Source organism: Anomaloglossus baeobatrachus, chromosome 1, assembly GCF_048569485.1.
Source record: "Anomaloglossus baeobatrachus isolate aAnoBae1 chromosome 1, aAnoBae1.hap1, whole genome shotgun sequence".
NCBI lineage: Eukaryota > Metazoa > Chordata > Amphibia > Anura > Aromobatidae > Anomaloglossus > Anomaloglossus baeobatrachus.
In genome coordinates, this window is record NC_134353.1 from 569024312 (window position 1) to 569044629 (window position 20318).

The 20318-nt window shown below is 38.0% G+C and overlaps 1 protein-coding gene across 48 annotated transcripts in view; it reads left to right on the plus strand.

The window, feature by feature from the left end:
- The window catches only part of PTPRD (protein tyrosine phosphatase receptor type D), a 507941-nt gene that overhangs the window by 317084 nt on the left and 170539 nt on the right, over positions 1 to 20318 (plus strand). For 23 of the 48 annotated variants that reach the window (XM_075317015.1, XM_075317121.1, XM_075317166.1 and 20 more), the window contains 4 exons: positions 1257 to 1401; positions 3434 to 3739; positions 4487 to 4680; positions 19707 to 19733. In XM_075317015.1, the coding sequence (XP_075173130.1) occupies positions 1257 to 1401; positions 3434 to 3739; positions 4487 to 4680; positions 19707 to 19733 (672 nt within the window). The remainder of the gene's footprint in view (positions 1 to 1256; positions 1402 to 3433; positions 3740 to 4486; positions 4681 to 19706; positions 19734 to 20318) is intronic. The other 25 variants (XM_075317305.1, XM_075317361.1, XM_075317314.1 and 22 more) reach the window with 4 other exon arrangements.

The following is a 20318-nucleotide window of genomic DNA, read 5'->3' on the forward strand; positions in this document are numbered from 1 at the left end:
AGACAGGACAGTTTATTATCAGAAGTTACTTGAATGTACAGTTACCCTTTAAGTATTCTCTTGTTTGAGTATAACAAAGGCACATAGTATACAATATTAGTGATAGTATGCAGTCTAAGGTCAGATGTTACAAGGTGTATGTTAAACATTAAAAAAGTTTGAAATTTGAGTAGTGCATGATATACACTGTATATATCCTCCTTATTTCAATAAACACTTTTTATGGAAAAAAGAGTTTTATATATACAGTTAGCTGTAGCTTGAAGCTCTTATTCATTCAACAACTATTCCTCCTCAACCCCTGCGGAATGTGTATTGTTTTTGGGAGAGGGCAGCTATCTACCCTGAAAACTACATTATTAGATAGCAGTCCATTACATTGAAAATGTCTCTGTCAGCTGACACGTATTTAATGTATATGGCCATTTCTATTATAGGGTTTGTTCAACTGAATTTGGTATGATCTTAATGGATGGAGGTTATAGGTGCAAACTGGTAAAATTGCATCAATAAGTGATACAAAATCATTATTTCTATTTAGGGAAGTTATAGTTTGTTAGTACCTGATTTGGGATGGGGTAACATTTTTGATTGTTAAAGCTGTTGATACTTTCAGAGAGATTTTCATATGCAGTAGTCTTTATTTTATATTAAAACATTTATACTCTGAGTAGAGTTGAGCAGACCTGTAGAAGTTCGGGTTCTGCAGGTTCATCTGGACTTTAGATAAAGTTCTGTTCTGGACCCGAACTTGAGCTGAACCCCATTGGAAGCCATTGATTGGGCAGTTCAAGTCTCTGCCCACATACAGTCAGCCATAAGCAGAGCACTTTTGAAGGGGAGTGGGTGGGGTTTTTAATTTTATTTTTTTTGTACACACCACATCCAATATCACTTATTTTACATCCAGTGCGAGTCATTCAAACACTGCAAGTGGCTCGCACAGGGCTGAGCACCGAGCGTACCCGAACACAGCACTGCTCGCTTAAGTGTATATATTGTATACATAAAGCATCCAAACTCGAACACTGATTTTTTTTGTATAGTCTGTGTTCGGTATGAACTTTAAAGTTCGTGGCCACTCATCTAATTCTGCTTTATACACATGGGTGCAAAAATTTCTGCAATATGGGTAATAATGCTATAACCTGAGGGCTCTAGAAATGTACCACCAGTTGTTATTATCTTCTGGTTTCATCTTGCCATTTGTTCTAAAAAGATCTTATTTCTTTACTCTTGATTCTATCTTTCGTCAGCAATCTGTTACCAGTGAGCCAACTACATCATATCGGCTGCAAGGCCTGAAGCCAAACACTTTGTACTACTTCCGATTAGCTGCTGAGGCTCCGCTAGGCCTTGGTGCTTCAACAACTGAAATCTCAGCCAAAACCCTGCAGTCAAGTAGGTCTCTTTCTGAGTTTTCACCTAGATAAAACCATGATAAGACATTTAGGATTTGCTATTGTTAAGTGAACAAGCTGTACTGAAATTGTGCAGTGGAAAACATTTCCTATTGAAAGCAAACATCATAAAATGTTTTGCTAATTTTCCATCGGTTTTTTTTGAAGCAATGAATTTTGACCACAAAACACTTGACTTAAAATCCGCTTTCTAAACAATTTAAACCATGGTCAGGAAAAGGTTACGATGGCAACATGATAGGAATAAAACCATAGAAAATAATAGGTCCAGATCTGAATTCTGTTAATCAGAATTCTTAGTTCTTCATTTTGTTACATATTTACAGCAGCACAACTGAAATGTAGACAATATGGTGAGACCAGTAGGATGACCCAAATATAATTGAAGATGACAAACATCACTGACTATATATTTTACACATTTAGAAAAGGGAAAAATTCTAGTAAGCTAAAATTAGTAAATTGAGTAATGTAGTAAATTGTCTTAAGGATCCATGCACTTTTTATGATGGCATAAGGAATTGCTATGGTTCTGTGTTATGGACCCGTAGGCACTTGGTGTTCTGCCATGTTTCACTTCTGTAACGCTCCTTCTATATTGTTTTATGTAAGGTAGAATATCAATGTAATACTGAATGCAATGGCATATGGACAACTTTTTTGTTTTGTACTTCATGTGAACTTATGAGAGAAAAAATTCATGGTCTTGCTTGTAGGAACAAAGAGCCCATCACATCGGAAGCTGGATAAACATATAGCTGGGATAATTTAGGAAAACATGCTCTCGCAGGGAGTTGGACCCGATGGCCCTTGAGATCCCTTCCAACTCTACTATTCTAGGATTCTATGATTCTGTGCAGATTGTGGACAAAAAATTATGGGTTTATACACTACAAGTCAGAAGCCTTATTCATGGCCCTTTGTACAGTCAAGCTACTTTTTGACTTTTGTTTCAAACGTCATTGCTTCTTGCACTAAGTTATCAAAAATGAAAATAAGAAACTTACTTGTTTTAGACTGAATCAAAATAGAACAAAAAAATAAAATGTACACATACAGATTAATTATATCATCCAGATGTAGATTTTTTTGACTTGCATTTTGACAGCAATCTTTAAAAAGCTGGGTGGATTATTTGTCAATTGTCCTTAAAAAAGGGTACCATTTATATATATAGTACACTTATGTTAGTATATATTTTGGATTTGGCGTTTCGAATTTTTGGTAGAAAAAAATCTATATGTTCCTCTGGAGCTTAAAGTGATATTAATTATCAATAACAACTATAATAATAGTCTTGAGAGCTGGTATAGCAACTGATGATATTTGGTAAGTACAAGTAAAAGTCCAAACCAACAATGCTGTTCTCGCTTCGGGTAGGTAACCCTTTGTATCAGATTTTCATTATAAGTAAATTGCATGCTTATTGTAGCTTCAATGTTTACTTTAACTTTGGAAATGAACATATTTAGAGCAAGGTGTTTTATGTCAAAGTTTTTTTTTGTTGTTGATTTTTAATATATATTTTCCATCTGGTTGTCACTTAAGGCATGTTTTAGTATACTTTTAACAAGATAAAACTGATATGGAATGATATATCACTATAACTGACAGTACGTTTAGACTTAGGTAGTCCGTTAAGTAGGTCCTGCTTTTATAACATGCAACATGCATTAATTGAAACCAGTAAAATTTGGTAAATTATTGTTGAAGGCCATATTTTATGCAGGTAGGTAAAGTGAGTCTTCACATTCATATATCATATGTCCCCATGCACCTTGTCTTAGTTGTTCATTATGTTTTATTTTTCTTTAAGTCTATTCATTTTAACAAGCCAAGGTACTTATTGTTCCCTGAACTATTTTAGTTTTGTTTTTCATTCAGTTGCCCTATTTAGTTATTTTTGGTTTTGTTTTTATTTGTTTTTCTTTCCTTTTTCCCTCATTTTTTATTTTTTGGATCATTTCTACCCTTATACTCCAACCTCCCTATAATGCTTTACTGAAATCCAGAGCCATCAGCTCCTCCCCAAGACATACGATGTAACAGCCAAAGCTCTACCAGCATCTTGGTAAGTTGGCTACCACCACCAGAGGACAAACAGAATGGAGCTATTACCGCATATTCCATCAATTACTCTGCTGTTGATGGAGAAGATAACAAGCCCCACGAAATTACAGGCATTTCCTCAGGCACTAGACAGTACCTTTTGGAACAACTGGAAAAATGGACTCAGTACCAAATCTCTATGATTGCTTACACTGATGTTGGACCAGGCCCTGAGAGTCCTTCAATATTGGTTCGGACAGATGAAGATGGTATGTTGCCTCCTCTCAATCAGTTTATATCTGTTCCTTCACTTCAAGGCTTTATATTGCCACTGAGTAATGAGAATATTTTTAAGATTCTCAATTTTTCTTTTTCACACAAAATCTTGCCAACTTTCACAGTTTTTATGCAACCCTTTCTTCTGTAAACCTGAAAATATCTTTTATTTCTGTTTTCTCCTATTTTTCTTCTTGTTTTTTTTTCTTGTTTTTTTTTCTTATATTCTTGTAAGTTTTTCCAATTCTTGCTCTAATCTTGGCATTTCAATGTCTTCGAAATGTCTCAATCCTTTCTTTCCTCTTGTATATTTCTTTATTACTTTTTTTTTTTGTAGAAACTGACTTTCAGTTTCATCATTTTATTGTCTTGTGTTTTGTGACCAGTGTACTATAAGAACAAAAGATGAAGGCTCGATAATCTGTTAAATTTTTACAGTAAATCCAATCATTTTTAAAGCATTTTGTTTTTGTCTTATTATTTGTATCAGTGCAACCTCTCAACGTAAGAGCTTTGAACTTTCAAAGCATCTTCCTTGGCTTTTTACATTTTTACATGTTTTTCTCTTTCTCTGATACCCTTTTTTCTTCCATTTTTGCATCAGTCATGTTTTTTGATCTTTTTAGTAAATGCTAGAAAATAATTGTTTCACATTTTTACTGTTTAAAACAAGATCTTTTTAATCCGTGAGTACGACTGGTGGCAATAATATTTTCTTTTATCAAATGATGTTGTTCCAGTTCCTAGTGGTCCTCCTCGCAAAGTCGAGGTAGAGGCTGTGAACTCGACAGCTGTTAAAGTGTTCTGGCGCTCACCTGTGTCTAACAAGCAGCATGGTCAAATACGTGGATATCAGGTGCATTATGTGAGGATGGAAAATGGAGAACCCAAAGGCCCACCCATGCTCAAGGATGTTATGCTGGCTGATGCACAGGTAAATAAACCACATCAAAGTTCCTTTTTATTTATACTGTTATAGTGTAACATAAGCAATGTGATTGTTATTGCTCCTAATTACATTATAAATACTAGTTATATGTAAATTCTTATTTTTAGCTGTTTAGGTGGACCTGAATCATACATTTACTTGAAGGTAGTGTAGAAACAAATTTCATAAATAGAAATCAAGCCTACTTAACCCCTTAACGACCGCGGGCCGTAAAATTACGTCATAACGTTACTGCCCGCGGTCTGCCGGCAGCATCATGCTGCGATCGGCACACATCTCAGATGATTTTCACAGCTGAGATGTCTGAGATGTGTGCCTGCTAGGCACGAGCAGAATCGTTATCTGCTCGTGCCGTTTAACCCCTTATATGGCGCTGTCAATATGTGACAGCGCCATTATAAGCGCGATTGCGGTAAACTTTTACTTACCGCCCGATACCGGAAGTCACGTGACGCGATCACGTGACTTCCGATAGTTGTCATGGTAGCACAGGGTCATGTGATTACTCCTGTACTACACATGACTTGCTTTCACTTTCGCTGTGCCAGCGGCACAGCAAAAGAGAAAGAGAGCGTATCTGCTGTTTACAGCCTTGTAGCTGTGATCAGCAGATACTGCAGAGCGATCGAATTGCTGATCGCAATAGCCCCCTAGGGGGACTAGTAAAATAAAAAAAAGTAAAAAAAAAAGTTTTAAAAAATTTAAAAAAAAAACAAAAAAACCTAAAAGTTCAAATCACCCCCCATTCGCCCCATTGAAAATTAAAGGGTTAAAAAATTAAAAAATACACACACATTTGGTATCGCCGCGTTCAGAAACGCCCGATCTATCAAAATACAAAATCAATTAATCTGATATTTATACGGCGTAGCAGCAAAAAAATTCCAAACACCAAAACGACGTTTTTTTGACGCCACAACTTTTGCGAAAAATGCAATAAGAGGCAATCAAAACGTAGCATCTGCACAAAAATGGTACCGTTAAAAACGTCAGCTCGAGACGCAAAAAATAAGCCGTCACTGAGCCATAGATCCCAAAAAATGAGAACACTACGGGTTACGGAATATGGCGTAAAACGTGCGCCACTTTTTTCGGACAAACTTCCAATTTTTTTTAACCCCTTATATAAAAGTAAACCTATACATGTTTGGTGTCTACGAACTCGCACTGACCTGAGGCATCACACCCACACATCAGTTTTACCATATAGTGAACACAGTGAATAAAATATCTCAAAAACCATAGTGCTATCGCACTTTTTTTGCAATTTTTCTGCATTTGGAATTTTTTTGCCATTTTCCAGTACACTATATGGTAAAACTGATGGTTTCATTTAAAAGTACAGCTCATTCCGCAAAAAATGAGTCCTCACATGACCATATTGACTGAAAAATAAAAAAGTTACGTCTCTCAGAAAAAGAATGGCGAAAAAAAAAACAGAAAGCGAAAAATCGTCCGGTCGTGAAGGGGTTAAAGGGCTTCTTGGGCTTTTAAAATTGAAGTAGAGGTAATCTGCAGTACCATGTACAGCCAAATAAGCAAACAATCTACTGTTCCTATGTGAACAATGAAGGGAATGTGACACTCACAGGAGTCCATTACTAAACAGATTGAGAACCAGACGTGTTCACATCAATGACCTATAATGCCTCAGAAAATCCCTTCAAATTATTTTTGCAGTGACTGAAAGTGAAGTCATTAGTTGTCTAATTATCTGTATTAGCCTGCTTTGTACCTGGATTGCCTTCTTTAAAAGCACTATGATATATCGGTATATCATGGTGACTAACAGTAGGACTCTAATGGTGATAGTCTGACAGAGAAATTTATGATCCAGGCTATGTAACCCCTTAGATATTATGGTTAATAGACACCACAGCCTATGTGGTGTTCTCTAGTACTCCCTTTGCTGTTTACATTGGTGTCATGCACCTTGATCACGGGATTCTGATTGGTTAGCATGGCTAGAGGAGGCCACACAGAAATCATAAGTCTAAGGCGGGCTTTGCACACTACGACATCGCAGGTGCGATGTCGGTGGGGTCAAATTGAAAATGACGTACTTCCGGCATCGCATGCGACATCGTAGTGTGTAAAGGCTCGATGATACGATTAACGAGCTCATAAGTGTCGTAATCGTATCATCGGTGCAGCGTCGGCGTAATCCATGATTACGCTGACGCGACGGTCTGATGTTGTTCCTCGTTCCTGCGGCAGCACACATCGCTGTGTGTGAAGCCGCAGGAGAGAGGAACATCTCCTACCAGCATCACTGCGGCTTCCGTAGGATATGCGGAAGGAAGGAGGTGGGCGGGATGTTTACGTCCCGCTCATCTCCGCCCCTCCGCTCCTTTTGGCCGCCTGCCGTGTGACGTCGCAGTGACGCCATACGACCCGCCCCCTTAATAAGGAGGCGGGTCGCCGGCCAGAGTGACGGTCGCAGGACAGGTGAGTTCATGTGAAGCTGCCGTAGTGATAATGTTCGCTACGGCAGCTATCACAAGGATATTGCAGCTGCGACAGGGGCGGGTACTATCACGCTCGGCATCGCAGCATCGGCCTGCGATGTCGCAGCGTGCAAAGTGCCCCTAACTCTATGAGACCATGGAATTGCGAAGGGCTCTGTAATGAAAAAAGAGAATTGCACTCTGAAATGCTAAAGCATGCACACCATGAATGTAAGAATATAGACATGCATTACTGCTGAAGGAAATCTAGGAAAAATGTAAATATTTAGCATACAAAATGGCCATTTTTATATCTGCCCTGTAGCCACATCAAGGCATTTTTCGTATACTGGGCACCTACTCTAACGCCTCTCTCTGGGTTAAATACCTCCTGTGTAAGGGCAAGTAGGAACCTGCTACTAGAGAATAAAATCACCTGTGGCTAATGGGGAAGGGTGCACAGTAAGAGAGCATCTTTTTGTCTAGAATGTCCCTCTGTGTTATACTGACAACCATACCATTAAAGTTCTCCACAAGAAGATAAATAAAGTTTAATAAATACAAATATAAACAGAAAAGTATACAAATTTTTTCCATTAAATTCATTTATTTGAAAAGGGAACCTGTCAGGTGCAGTATGCACCCAGAGCCATGAACATTTCTGGGTGCATATTACTATCCCTGCCTGTCCTGTATACACTAGCATAGATAAAGGGATCTTTAGACAAAGTTTTTCTAAAGATCTTTTACCGTATGCTAATGAGCGAGGGGACTAGTCCCCTGGGCATTTAGTTCCCCTGGCCAGTCGGTCCCATTAGCATGTTAGTACATCCCTGTGGGCGTGCTAACATGCTAATGAATACGCAGTGTTACAGGATGATCTCACTCACCTCTCCTCCACCATCGTGTCCGACGCAGGATTTTGGCTCAGTGCACTTGACCCCAGAGTTTGGTTCGTGCGCACTACTTCAGTTTGAAGCCAGGACGCATATACCCGGCTGCATAGTGCGCATGACCCAAACTCTGGGGTCATGCGCACTGAGCCAAAATCCCTCGTCGGACGCGATGGTGGCGGAGAGGTGAGTGAGATCATCCTCTGACGCTGCATATTTATTAGCAGGTTAGCACACCCACAGGGGCATACTGACATGTTAATGGAGCCGACTGGCGAGGGAACTAACGCCCTTGGGGCTACCTCCCTGCACTCATTAGCATACGGTAATAGATCTTTAGAAATCCTTTTTCTAAAGATTTCTTTATCTATGCTAGTGTATACAGGGACGGGTAGGCACGGATTAGCAATATGCACCCAGAACTGCTCGTATTTCTGGGTGCATGTAGGACCTGACAGATTCACTTTAAAAATAGTTTGAAGTAAAAATCTTTCATACACTTAAAGCACAATAATAACAAAAAGAACCGTGAATATAAACTTTAGGGGGCATGGAATAACCAAAAGAACAATGGTGGATTTGCCTTTTTTTCCCTATCAATTTCAAAACGCTATAAAAAATTATTTAATAAATTGTAAATGCTCAAAAATGGTAATAATAAAAATGTCTTATTCATCGACCCATATGGCTGTATTAGTGGAAAAATGAAATAGTGTTGAAAAGGTTACATCATAGGAAAAATGGAACAAGTTATAGGTCCTACAATATGGCATAAAAATAGCTTTTTTTTCCATAGAATATAATTTAATTGTGGAAAAAAAACCTATACATGTTAGGCATCACTGGTGTCATGCAGAGCCATAGAATGCAGTTGGCTTGTTATTTTTACTTTGCAATAAATATCGGCATAAAATAACACACATCTCGCAATAAAACAGGCCTTCATGCAGCTACACCGAAAGCAAAATTAAAAAGGTATGGCTTTTCGAATACAAGAAGGTAAAAAATGAAAAAATGCTTGGTCATGTACACCATATACAGCCTAAATTGACAGAAAGCCTGTGATGAAAAGAATATTGGCCATAGAATAACCTTTTTTATGTTTAGCTGATTTAGAAGTACTGTATGTGTATGTGACTATAGATAGATGTAATGTTAAATAATTGTGTCAGTGGATATAAAAGTATACACACCCCTCTTAAAATGACAGGTGTTTGACATGTAAAAATAATGATTCTTCTGGATATGATTTTGTTTATGTAAAAACTTGGCATTTTAACAGGGGTGTATAGACTTTATATATCCACTGTCAATAAGGTGAATTGGTTAGTGCATGTGTATATACTGTAAATGTATTTCTTTAACTTTTTCATTTTTTGTATTGCACAAACTTCTTGATTGGTCCTCTATTTGTAATTTTATTTGTTTTGGCTTGTATGCCCCAAAGAGAATCTGTCAAATACCCCAAGCTTCCCAAATCTTCACCATAACACTATAGAACCCTTTTTTTGCAATATATATATATATATATATATATATATATATATATATAAAATAATTTTAACTCACCAATCACTGTATATAAATGTTTGTCCCAGACTAGTCCGGTCTTAGTACCTGTAATCGCAGCTTCCTGGGCATACATTGTGTGATGATAACATCTTTGAGAGTACACACAGCTTCTCGGCGCATGCTGATGAATGGATGCCAGGAGATGATGTTGTGTTCATGCTTAAGATTGCACCAGTACTGGAATGATTTGGCCAGCAAAGAACTATATATCAGTCACACTGGGGACTGTGATTACAGGCAAAGTCTGACTAGTCTTAGGTTATTTGTATTTGTCAATTCACAAGATAAAAGCATTTTTGGCACACATATGTTTGCTACTGACAGAGGACTCTAAAGTGTTATGGTAGTGGTTTGGGTGCTAGGGAATACCAGACATGTTTCATTGATATATATTGGAATGGCCTACTACATTAAATTGGAATTGTTTTCTGTGGTAGTGGGAAAAAGTCAACTAAAAGTTTCAATTTATCACAACTTTCACAAATTGCTAGAATATATTGGCTATGATGATGTACAGGTAGCCATTTTGCCATGGGCTTGTCTACAAGTCACTATGACATAGCTAGGTCATTTATAAACAGGAGTATGGCTGAATACTTTCCCTAAGTGAAGAAAAGCCTTGCGACCATTGAGATAGTCACAAATTTCCATACCTATGGTTTATCTGGATTAGGTTTAAAAAAGAGTCTTTTTGTTTATTTTATTGATAAAGATTCACAAAAAAAATCTTTAGTATATACAGTACAGAACAAAAGTGTGGACACACCTTCTCATTCAAAGAGTTTTCTTTATTTTCATGACTCTAAAAATTGTAGACTCACATTGAAGACATCAAAACTATGAATGAAAACATGTGGAATGAAATACTTAAAAAAGTGTGAAACAACTGAAAATATGTCTTATATTCTAGGTTCTTCAAAGTAGACAACTTTTGCTTTGATTACTGCTTTGCTCACTCTTGGCATTCTCTTGATGAGCTTCAAGAGGTAGTCACCGGAAATGGTTTTCCAACAGTCTTGAAGGAGTTCCCAGAAATGCTTAGCACTTGTTGGCCCTTTTGCCTTCACTCTGCGGTCCAGCTCACCCCAAACCATCTTGATTGGGTTCAGGTCTGGTGACTGTGGAGACCAGGTCATCTGGCGTAGCATCCCATCACTCTCCTTCTTAGTCAAATAGCCCTTACACAGCCTGGAGGTATGTTTGGGGTCATTGTCTTGTTGAAAAATAAATGATGGTCCAACTAAACGCAAACCGGATGAAATAGCATGCCGCTGCAAGATGCTGTGGTAGACATGCTGGTTTAGTATGCCTTCAATTTTGAATAAATCCCCAACAGTGTCACGAGCAAAGCACCCCCACACCGTCACACCTCCTCCTCCATGCTTTCACGGTGGGAACCAGGCATGTAGAGTCCATCCGTTCACCTTTTCTACAAAGACACGGTGGTTGGATCCAAAGATCTCAAATTTGGACTCATCAGACCAAAGCACAGATTTCCACTGGTCTAATGTCCATTCCTTGTGTTCTTTAGCCCAAACAAGTCTCTTCTGCTTGTTGCCTGTCCTTAGCAGTGGTTTCCTAGCAGCTATTTTTACCATGAAGGCCTGCTGCACAAAGTCTCCTCTTAACAGTTGTTCTAGAGATGAGAAGGTGTGTCCAAACTTTTGGTTTGTACTGTACATATACAGTGGATATTAAAAGAATACACACTCTTGTTAATGTCCCAGGTTTTTGTCATTAAAAAAATAATTACAGAACTTTTTCCATCTTTAATGGAACCTAAAATCTGCACAATTCAATTAATAAACTATGCTATTTTTTGGGTGGAAAAATAACAATAAACAACTAAAATAATGTGGTTGCATAAATATGCACACCATTAAACTAATACAATGTTGAGGTACCCATTTAATTTAAAACATCATTGTCTTTTTGGGCAGGAGTCTAATAACATGGCACATCTAGAATTGGCAATCTTTGCCCACTCTTCCTTGTAGTAGTACTCAAAACATTTGTCACATCACGAAGGCATCTCCTGTGTATAGCGCCCTCATCAGGTCAACTCACAGATTTTAATTTAGATTCTGGTCTGGGCTCTGGCTGAGTCATTACAAAACTTCAATCTCCTTTTGATGAAGACATTCATATATTTATTTGCAGGTATGCTTAGGGACAATGTGCTGAAAGATTAAAGAAGTGGTGACCCTGGGCTCCGTGACCTCGGGGATACGGTGATGTCATGTCAAGTTCCAGATCATGTGAAATCACCGTGGCTGGCCGCAGTCTTCCTTAGTCACTGGGCTGTGGGTGGTGTTTCACCGCTCACCACAGCCAAACGTGACAGCCCATCAGCTCCCTGCTCCCTCCTCCCTCACAGCAGAGCACTGCAAGCAGGAGATACACTGGGCTGTGACGAGTTGTGAAACACCACCCACAGCCCAGTGACTCAGAAAGACTGCGGCCGGCCGCTGTGATGTCACGTGATCCGGAACTTGATGTGACATCACCGGATCCCCGAAGTCACGGAGCCCTGGGTCACGCGATGGGGAACAGCGGTCCGCAATAACGCCTCTCACAGGCACTATTGCCAACAAGGTATTTCAAAGAAAAATTGTTTCTCAACATAATATCGATCTAGCAAATAATAAATATGGTTTAACCACCCCTTTAAATTACTCTTCATCTGCAGCTTTTTAGTAGAGCCCTAAAAGTTTTATTGAAAAACTGATTGATGTTTAAAACTGTTCATAATTCCCTCCACTTTAACTAAAGCCCTATTTCCAGCTGCCGAAAAAACAGCCACAAATAAAATACTGCTTCCACCAAGCTTCACTGTGGGTATGGTTTTCTTTTGGTGATATGCACTTGTTGGCTTTGCATCAAACATATCTTTCAGAATTATGGACAAAAAGTTCAATCTTAGTATTATCAGTCTAAAACATGTATTCAACATGCTTTCGGCAGACCTATTGTAGGTTTTGGTAAAACATAGCCAAGCTTAGATGTTTTTCTTTGTAAGAAAAAGCTTCATTCTTGACACCATCATACCCCACTGGCCACACATTTAAATAATCTGAGAGATTGTTGTCACATGCAGTACACAACCAGTACTTGCCAGAAATTTCTGCAGCTCCTTTAATGTTGGTGTAGGCTTCTTCTAGGTATCTTCCTGGACCAACTTTTTTCTTTTCTTTTTTTTGAAGGACATCCAGTTTTAGCTAATGCCAATTTTTGTGTGCCAATTTTAAGCCACCCATTAATGACCAGCTTCACATTATTCATAGTACATTTAGTGCACTGGAAATGTTATTGTATCCTTCTCATGATTGATCATTTTCAACAATGAGATCCTTTTGATGTGATAAAAGCTTTTTCCAGAATATAGCTTTTTATGTAACTAAGAAAAAGATAGGAAAATCATACTAGACCAACTAAACTTTCTGTGGGGTTAATCAGAATTGCTTTAAATTATTCCAAGTGTGTACTGACTATTATTTAACATGAGTTTAAATATGATGGTTAATTCTGAATACAACCACATCTGCAATTCTAAAAGGGTGTTCACACTTATGCAACCACATTGATTTAGTTTTGTTCATTTTATTTTTTCCTGCAAAAAGATTTCTGTTTGTTTCTCAATGGATTTGTACAGATTTTGGCTGGCTTTAAAGGTGGAGAAAGTTCTGAAATTATTCTTCTTGGTATTATTTTATTACATGTTAAAAATCTGGCATTTTAACAGGGGTGTGTATACTTCTTATATTCACTGTTTATGTAGAGTGCATTGGAAAGGTAAATAAAATAAATAAAATCCTGAGTGACCAATCTTCTCCAGACGTCACCTAATTAGTAAATTGAGTCAACTTGTATGTAATCTTCCATTCTCAGTATAAGTACAGCTGTTCTGGGAGGGCCTCATAGGTTTGTTTGAAAATATAAGGATCAAACAGCATCATGAAAATCAATGAACACATCAGACAAGTTGGGTATAAAGTTCTGGAGAAGAGTAAAGCAGGATTATTTTAAAAAATATAGCCCAAGTTCTGAAAATCTTACAAAACACTGCTCAATCCATCATCCAAAAAGGAAAAGAGTATGTCACAACTGTAAACCTACCAAGACATGGCCATTCACCTAAACTGACCTCCCAAACATTGAGCCACTAATTAGAGAAGCAGCCAGAGGCAAATGGTCATTCTGTAGGAGCTGCAGAGACACACAGGTTAGGTTTGAGAATGTGTCCATAGGAAAACTCTTAGTCACATCGTTCACAAATCTGGCTTTTATGGAAAAACAAAGCCATTTTTGAAAGCAAGCCATAAAAAGTCTTGTTTGAAGTTGCAAAAAGCATTCAGGGGACCCAGCAAAATAGAACTTTTTGGGCTAAATGCAAAATACTATGTTTGGATAATTCTCACACTACACTTCATCATGAAAACACAATCCTCACCGTCAAAAATGGTTGTAGCAGCATCATGCTGTGGAGATGCTTTTCTTCAGCAGGGACAGGGAAGCTGATCAGAGTTGATTTGAAGATAAATGGAGCTAAATTCAGGACAATCCTGAGGCAAATCTTTTAGAGGATGCAAAAAAGACTTGAGACTGCGGTGTAGTTCCACCTTCCAGTAGCACAACGACCCTAAATATAGTGCCAGAGCTACAGTGGAATGGTTTAGCTCAAAGCATATTCATGTGTGTGAATGGCCCAGTCACAGTCCAAACCTAAACCCCATTGAGATTCTGTGACAAGACTTGAACATTGCTGTTCACAGACGCCTCTATCCAATCTCACTGAGCTACAGCAAAGAAGAATTGGCAAAAATGTTAGCCCCTAGATGTGAAAAGCTGTTAGAGACACAAGCAATTGCAGGTGATCCTACAAAGTATTGACTCCGAAGGGGCTGGATACAAATGCACGTCACAATTTTCAGATAATATTTTTAAAATATTTAGAAAACCATGTATTTCCTTTACACTTAACAAACCCAGGCTGATGAGGCCCCAGTACTCTAAGATTGAGACGTTCCGGTGTATTATCTTTACAACCACACAACTGGAGTTACACCATGCCATGACACAACAGTGAATATTCTTTTAGTTACTATTGGTTCCCTAGAGGCGACTAACTTCAGAAGTGACTGTCTTCTGCTTTTTGACTCATTTTTCTCCATACGTTTTTGCTGCGGGATAGATGCAGTGCTATCAAAGTGAAGTGATTTCTTTTTTTTAAATCAGGTTCATTTTTATTTAACAGCAAAATTATACAACACATAAAATAATTCCCTCCATAGAAATATCACAGAAAGGGGAAAAACCTTTAGTCAATAAGAAAAACCACACAAATAACATAATAAACAATGCACCCGCAGTCCACGTCTCATTTCAATATGGGTTTCAAAGTGCATATTATTTCCCAATATATTCTCCATAGTATAGCTTACCCAGCATCATTATGACAAAGTGAAGTGATTTCTGAAATATAATGTACGTGCGGCTTATTTTTCCTTGCAGATTTAAACTTTGGCAATTCTTTTAGAATTTTTCATCCATTCAAAGGAGGAAAAAAGGCAAGGAAAAATGCACGGATTTTATCCTGCATTTTCCTGACAAAATTCTGGGGGGGTTTTCTGCTGTAGAAAAATTGACTCAACATGTGCACATACCCCTAATTTTTCTTTACTGTAAACATTCAGTGCCTTGTGAAAGTATTCACCTCCTTGGCATTTTTCGTGTTTTGCTACTTAACACCTGGAGTGTCTCTGTTTTGTTTTGGGGAATTTGCATCAGTTCATGTAAAGAAATACCTACAACTGTGAACATTTGGTTTTTATTGTATTGTGAAGCAAACAACAAACAGGACAAAATAACTGAAAACTTCAGTGTGCATAACTGTTAACCCCTCAAAGTCAGTACTTTATAAAGCCTCCTTTCGCAGCAATTACAGCTGAAATTCGCTTTGGATAAGTCTCTATGACCTTCCCACATCTTGCCAGTTGCACTTTTGCCAATTTTTCAAGGCAAAACTGCTCCAGTTCCAAGTTAGATTGTTTACCCTGGTGAACAGCAATCTTCAAGTCTTACCACAGATTGTCAATTGGATTATGGTCTGGCCTTTGTCTAGGCCACTCCTAATACATTTACACTGTTCCCCTTAAACCACGCGAGTGTTGCTTAGTGCCATGCTTTCGGTCATTGTCTTGTTGGAAGGAGAACCTCTGTCCCAGTCTCAAATCACTGACAAACTGAAACAGGTTTTGCTCAAGAATATCCCTATATTTCGCACAAACCATCCTCCCCTTGACTAGGACCATTCTCTCTATTCCTGCTGCCAAAAATATCCCCGCAACATGATGCTGCCACCACAATATTTCACTGTGGGAATTGTGTTCTTTGGGTGTTGGTTCAGCACCAGACATACTGTAGCATTTATCTTGGTTCTCAAAAAGTTCAGTTTTTGTCTCATCTGACCCCAGCACTTTCCTCCATATATTTCGGGAGTCTCCCACATTTCTTTTGGCAAAATAAAAATGAGCCTGCCAATTTTTGGCTGTAAGTAAAGGCTTGTTTCTGGCCACTCTTCCATGAAGGCCTGCTCTATGGAGTTTAAGGCTTATTGTGGTTGTATGGACAGATACTCCAGTCTCTGCTTAAGAACTCGGCAGCTTTTTCAGCATTACCTTTGGTCTCTGTGCTGCCTCTCTGATTAATGCCCTCCTTGCCCAGGCTGAGAGTTTTGGTGGGCAGCTTTCTCTTGTCACGTTTGTTATGTTACCATGTTTTTTCCATTTGATGATAATGGATTTCATGGTGCTCCTGGCAATCATCAGAGATTAGGATTATTTTAGAACCCAACAATGACTTCTGCTTTTCAACAACTTTGTCTCTGACTTGCTTGGAGATCTCCTTGGCCTTCATGGAGTTGTTTGGTTAGTGGGATTTCTTGCTTGATGGTGTTGCAGCCTCTGTGGCTTTTCATAAAAGGTGTGTATATACTGACAGACCATGAGACCCTAAGTTTGCACACAGGTGGACTTCCTTTCAAAAGTAAGCTTGTGATTTATGATGATAATTTCTTGCACCATACATTTTTAGCGGCTTCATAGCAAAAGGGGTTAATACATATGCACATGGCAAGTTTTATTTATTTTATCCTATAAATTACATTTTGACCTATTTTTTCTCACCTTCCCCACCTTATACAATGTAATAGTGATGCATCAAACACAAATTAGATTGCAAAGATATTTAAACACAAGTATACTGTAAGAAAAAAGGTGAAAAGCTAAGGGGGTGAATACTTTATCAAGGCACTGTATATACATACAGTACTTTTGTGTAGCATATTAATGAAAAATTGGGATGGATAACTACCCAACAAATGTTCTAAATCTACCATTTGGCTATTGTAGCTGGGAATTGTGAGCACATTCTTTTTTAGACCATTTTATAAAGCAGGAATTTACTCATGTATGACTCATAATGATTTTTTGCCCCATCCAGCCCACATAGCACACTGTCCTTGTTGTTTCAGAAGATATTATTTTATTACATCCTAATTAGCTTATATGTCTCTTTCTTCTTTAGGTTTAGGTGAGAATAGTATCAACCAATTGTTGCTTGGAACTAGTGATAAGCGAGCACTATCATGCTCGGGTGCTCTGTACTCGTAATGAGCAGTTGGATGCTTGGATGGGCACGACTTGAGTACAGAGTAAATTGTGTGCAGAATTATTAGGCAAATGAGTATTTTGATCACCTAACAATTTTTATACATGTTGTCCTACTCCAAGGTGTATAGGCTTGAGGGCCAACTACCAATTAAGTAAATCAGGTGATGTGCATCTCTGTAATGAGGAGGGGTGTGGTGTAATGACATCAACACCCTATATATGGTGTACTTAATTATTAGGCAACTTCTTTTCCTTTGGCAAAATGGGTCAGAAGAGAGATTTATTTCAGAGCTGCAACATTACTGGAGTATCATAAAGCACAAGGTGTGCAATACTCAGGGACATGGCCTAGGTAAGGAAGGCTGAAAAAGTCCACCTTTGAACAAGAAACATAAGATAAAATATCAAGACTGGGCCAAGAAATATCTTAAAACTGATTTTTCAAAGGTTTTATGGACTGATGAAATGAGAGTGACTCTTGATGGGCCAGATGGATGTGCCAGAGGCTGGATCAGTAAAGGGCAGAGAGCTCCACTCCTACTCAGACGGCAGCAAGGTGGAGGTGGGATACTGGTATAGGCTGGTATCATCAAAGATGAACTTGTGGCATGTTTTAGGGTTGAGGATGGAGTGAAGCTCAACTTCCAGACCTACTGCCAGTTTCTGGAAGACAACTTGTTCAAGCAGTGGTACAGGAAGAAGTTGGTATCGTTCAAGAAAAACATGATTTTCATGCAGGACAATGCTCTATCACATGCATTCAACTACTCCACAGCGTGGCTGGCCAGTAAAGGTCTAAAAGATTAAAAAATAATGACATGGTCCCCTTGTTCACCTGATCTGAACCCCATAGAGAACCTGTGGTCCCTCATAAAATGTGAGATCTACAGGGAGGGAAAACAGTACACCTCTCGGAACAGTGTCTGGGAGGCTGTGGTGGCTGCTGCACGCAATGTTGATCGTAAACAGATCAAGCAACTGACAGAATCTATGGATGGTAGGCTGTTGAGTGTCATCATAAAAAAGGTGGCTATATTCGTTACCAATTTTTTGGGGTTTTGTTTTTGCATGTCAGAAATGTTTATTTCTAAATTTTGTGCAGTTTTATTGGCTTACGTGGTGAAAATAAACAAGTGAGATGGAAATATGTTTGGTTTTTATTAAGTTGCCTAATAATTCTACACAGTAATAGTTACCTGCACAAACAGATATCCTTCTAAGATAGCCAAATCTAAAAAAAACACTCCAACTTCCAAAAATATTAAACTTTGATATTTATGAGTCTTTTGGGTTGATTGAGAACATAGTTGTTGATCAATAATAAAAAAAAATCCTCTAAAATACAATTTGCCTAATAATTCTGCACACGGTGTATAATGAAAGACGATTTCCAGCAAAAACTGCTCAAGTTCCCCATTGACTTCCATTATACTCAGTACTCGAGTCGCGCCCATCCAAGCATCCCCATGCTTGTTAAAAGTACCGAGCATGGTAGTGCTCGCTCATCTCATGACTACTAGGAACATTTTAGAGGATTATATTGCGGCACCGTGTTTGAATTGTTACAAAAATATCCTGGCTATTTAAGATAAGAAAGTGTACAAGCATGAAAGAGTTAGAAAGGCTCAGGGACAGCAGTGTGTGGCATTCCCTAATATACTTTCTTTAACTGAAAACAGAAATCACATTCTCCATAGTCATCCTTTGATATCAGTCAACAAATAAGAAAATGCTACAGACACATATGGTTGGAACATAGCTTTTTTATTGTGTGCAACTGAACAATTTGGAAGTACACGGTATAGATGTAATAATCCATAGCACTCGCTAAGCATTATGCTGATAGTTCAGGTTTATTGAAAAGTCACACATTGAAGATAGATCTGATAACCAGATCTGACCTGAGTGATGTTTCGGTCTCGTCAGACATTAGTATATTACCTGCAGGGGCTGAAATTTCCAAATAGCAGTAAAGTTCACTTCTGTGAAGAGAGCCGTGTGAATCTGCAGCAGAACTGAGAGTGATTGCTGGGGAGGATTACTTCTAAAAAAATAAAGAATATAATTTACAGCAGTCTGGTTAGATTGTGGGTGAAATGCATTGAAAAGACTGTTAGAAATTGTCTGTAGCCTGCTAGAAAGATGCAAGGAATCTGCGGGAAATTCGATTTTACCTCTGGTTCTCCCTTCCCTTTGGCTTCAGATCATAGCTGATGCTAATGGAGGTATTTTGTGAAATTACATATATTATATATACCCATATACCTCCAAATATATCAAATCTGCTTTAGCTTTATATAAAGGTCAATAATTTTAATTTTATTTCCATATTATTTGGAAGGACCTAAAAAAGTTAGATGGACCCCCAGCATCAATGGCTCTTCATGTATTTTTTTTTTTATTTTCTTTCCAACTTTTTACTTAAACAGTGGGAATATGATGATACTGCTGAACATGTGAGTAATGCGGATTTGCTGGCTCTAAAATGTCATTTTTTTTTTTAGCGTGCCGTGTGTATTATTTCTTTGCACAGATGCATGCACTAACAATCCACATTGGTTTTATGTTTGACAATTTCCATTTGGCATGTTGTGTATGTTTGTAAAAAGTATTAAAAAAATATATATTTCAACATCAAGAACGGCAATCTATTGGAATGGCTGTCCTTTGAATGGCTGCTACTAATGTTGCTTTGGTTGTGCTGCAACTTTGATTTCTAGAACATGGATTGGCCAGCCTTTCAGAGGGCAAACATAGCTTTTTATTCCTGTCAAATGTTAAATTTTATATTATTTATGCATTTTTGTTATGTTATGTTACATGCATATACATGTACTTCATCTACTTGAAGCTTAGCTTAGCTACTTATGTTCTGCATGACTTCACACAGCCCAGAAATGTACTGTTTTTTTAATGCAGAACTAGGGAAATGTTTGCAAAAAATTCTAAAACGATTAATATAGAAATATAATTTACTTAAAAACTAAAATAATTTTATATTTGCTGTATTTCCTTAGAGGAGTTCATTATGATTTATAGTG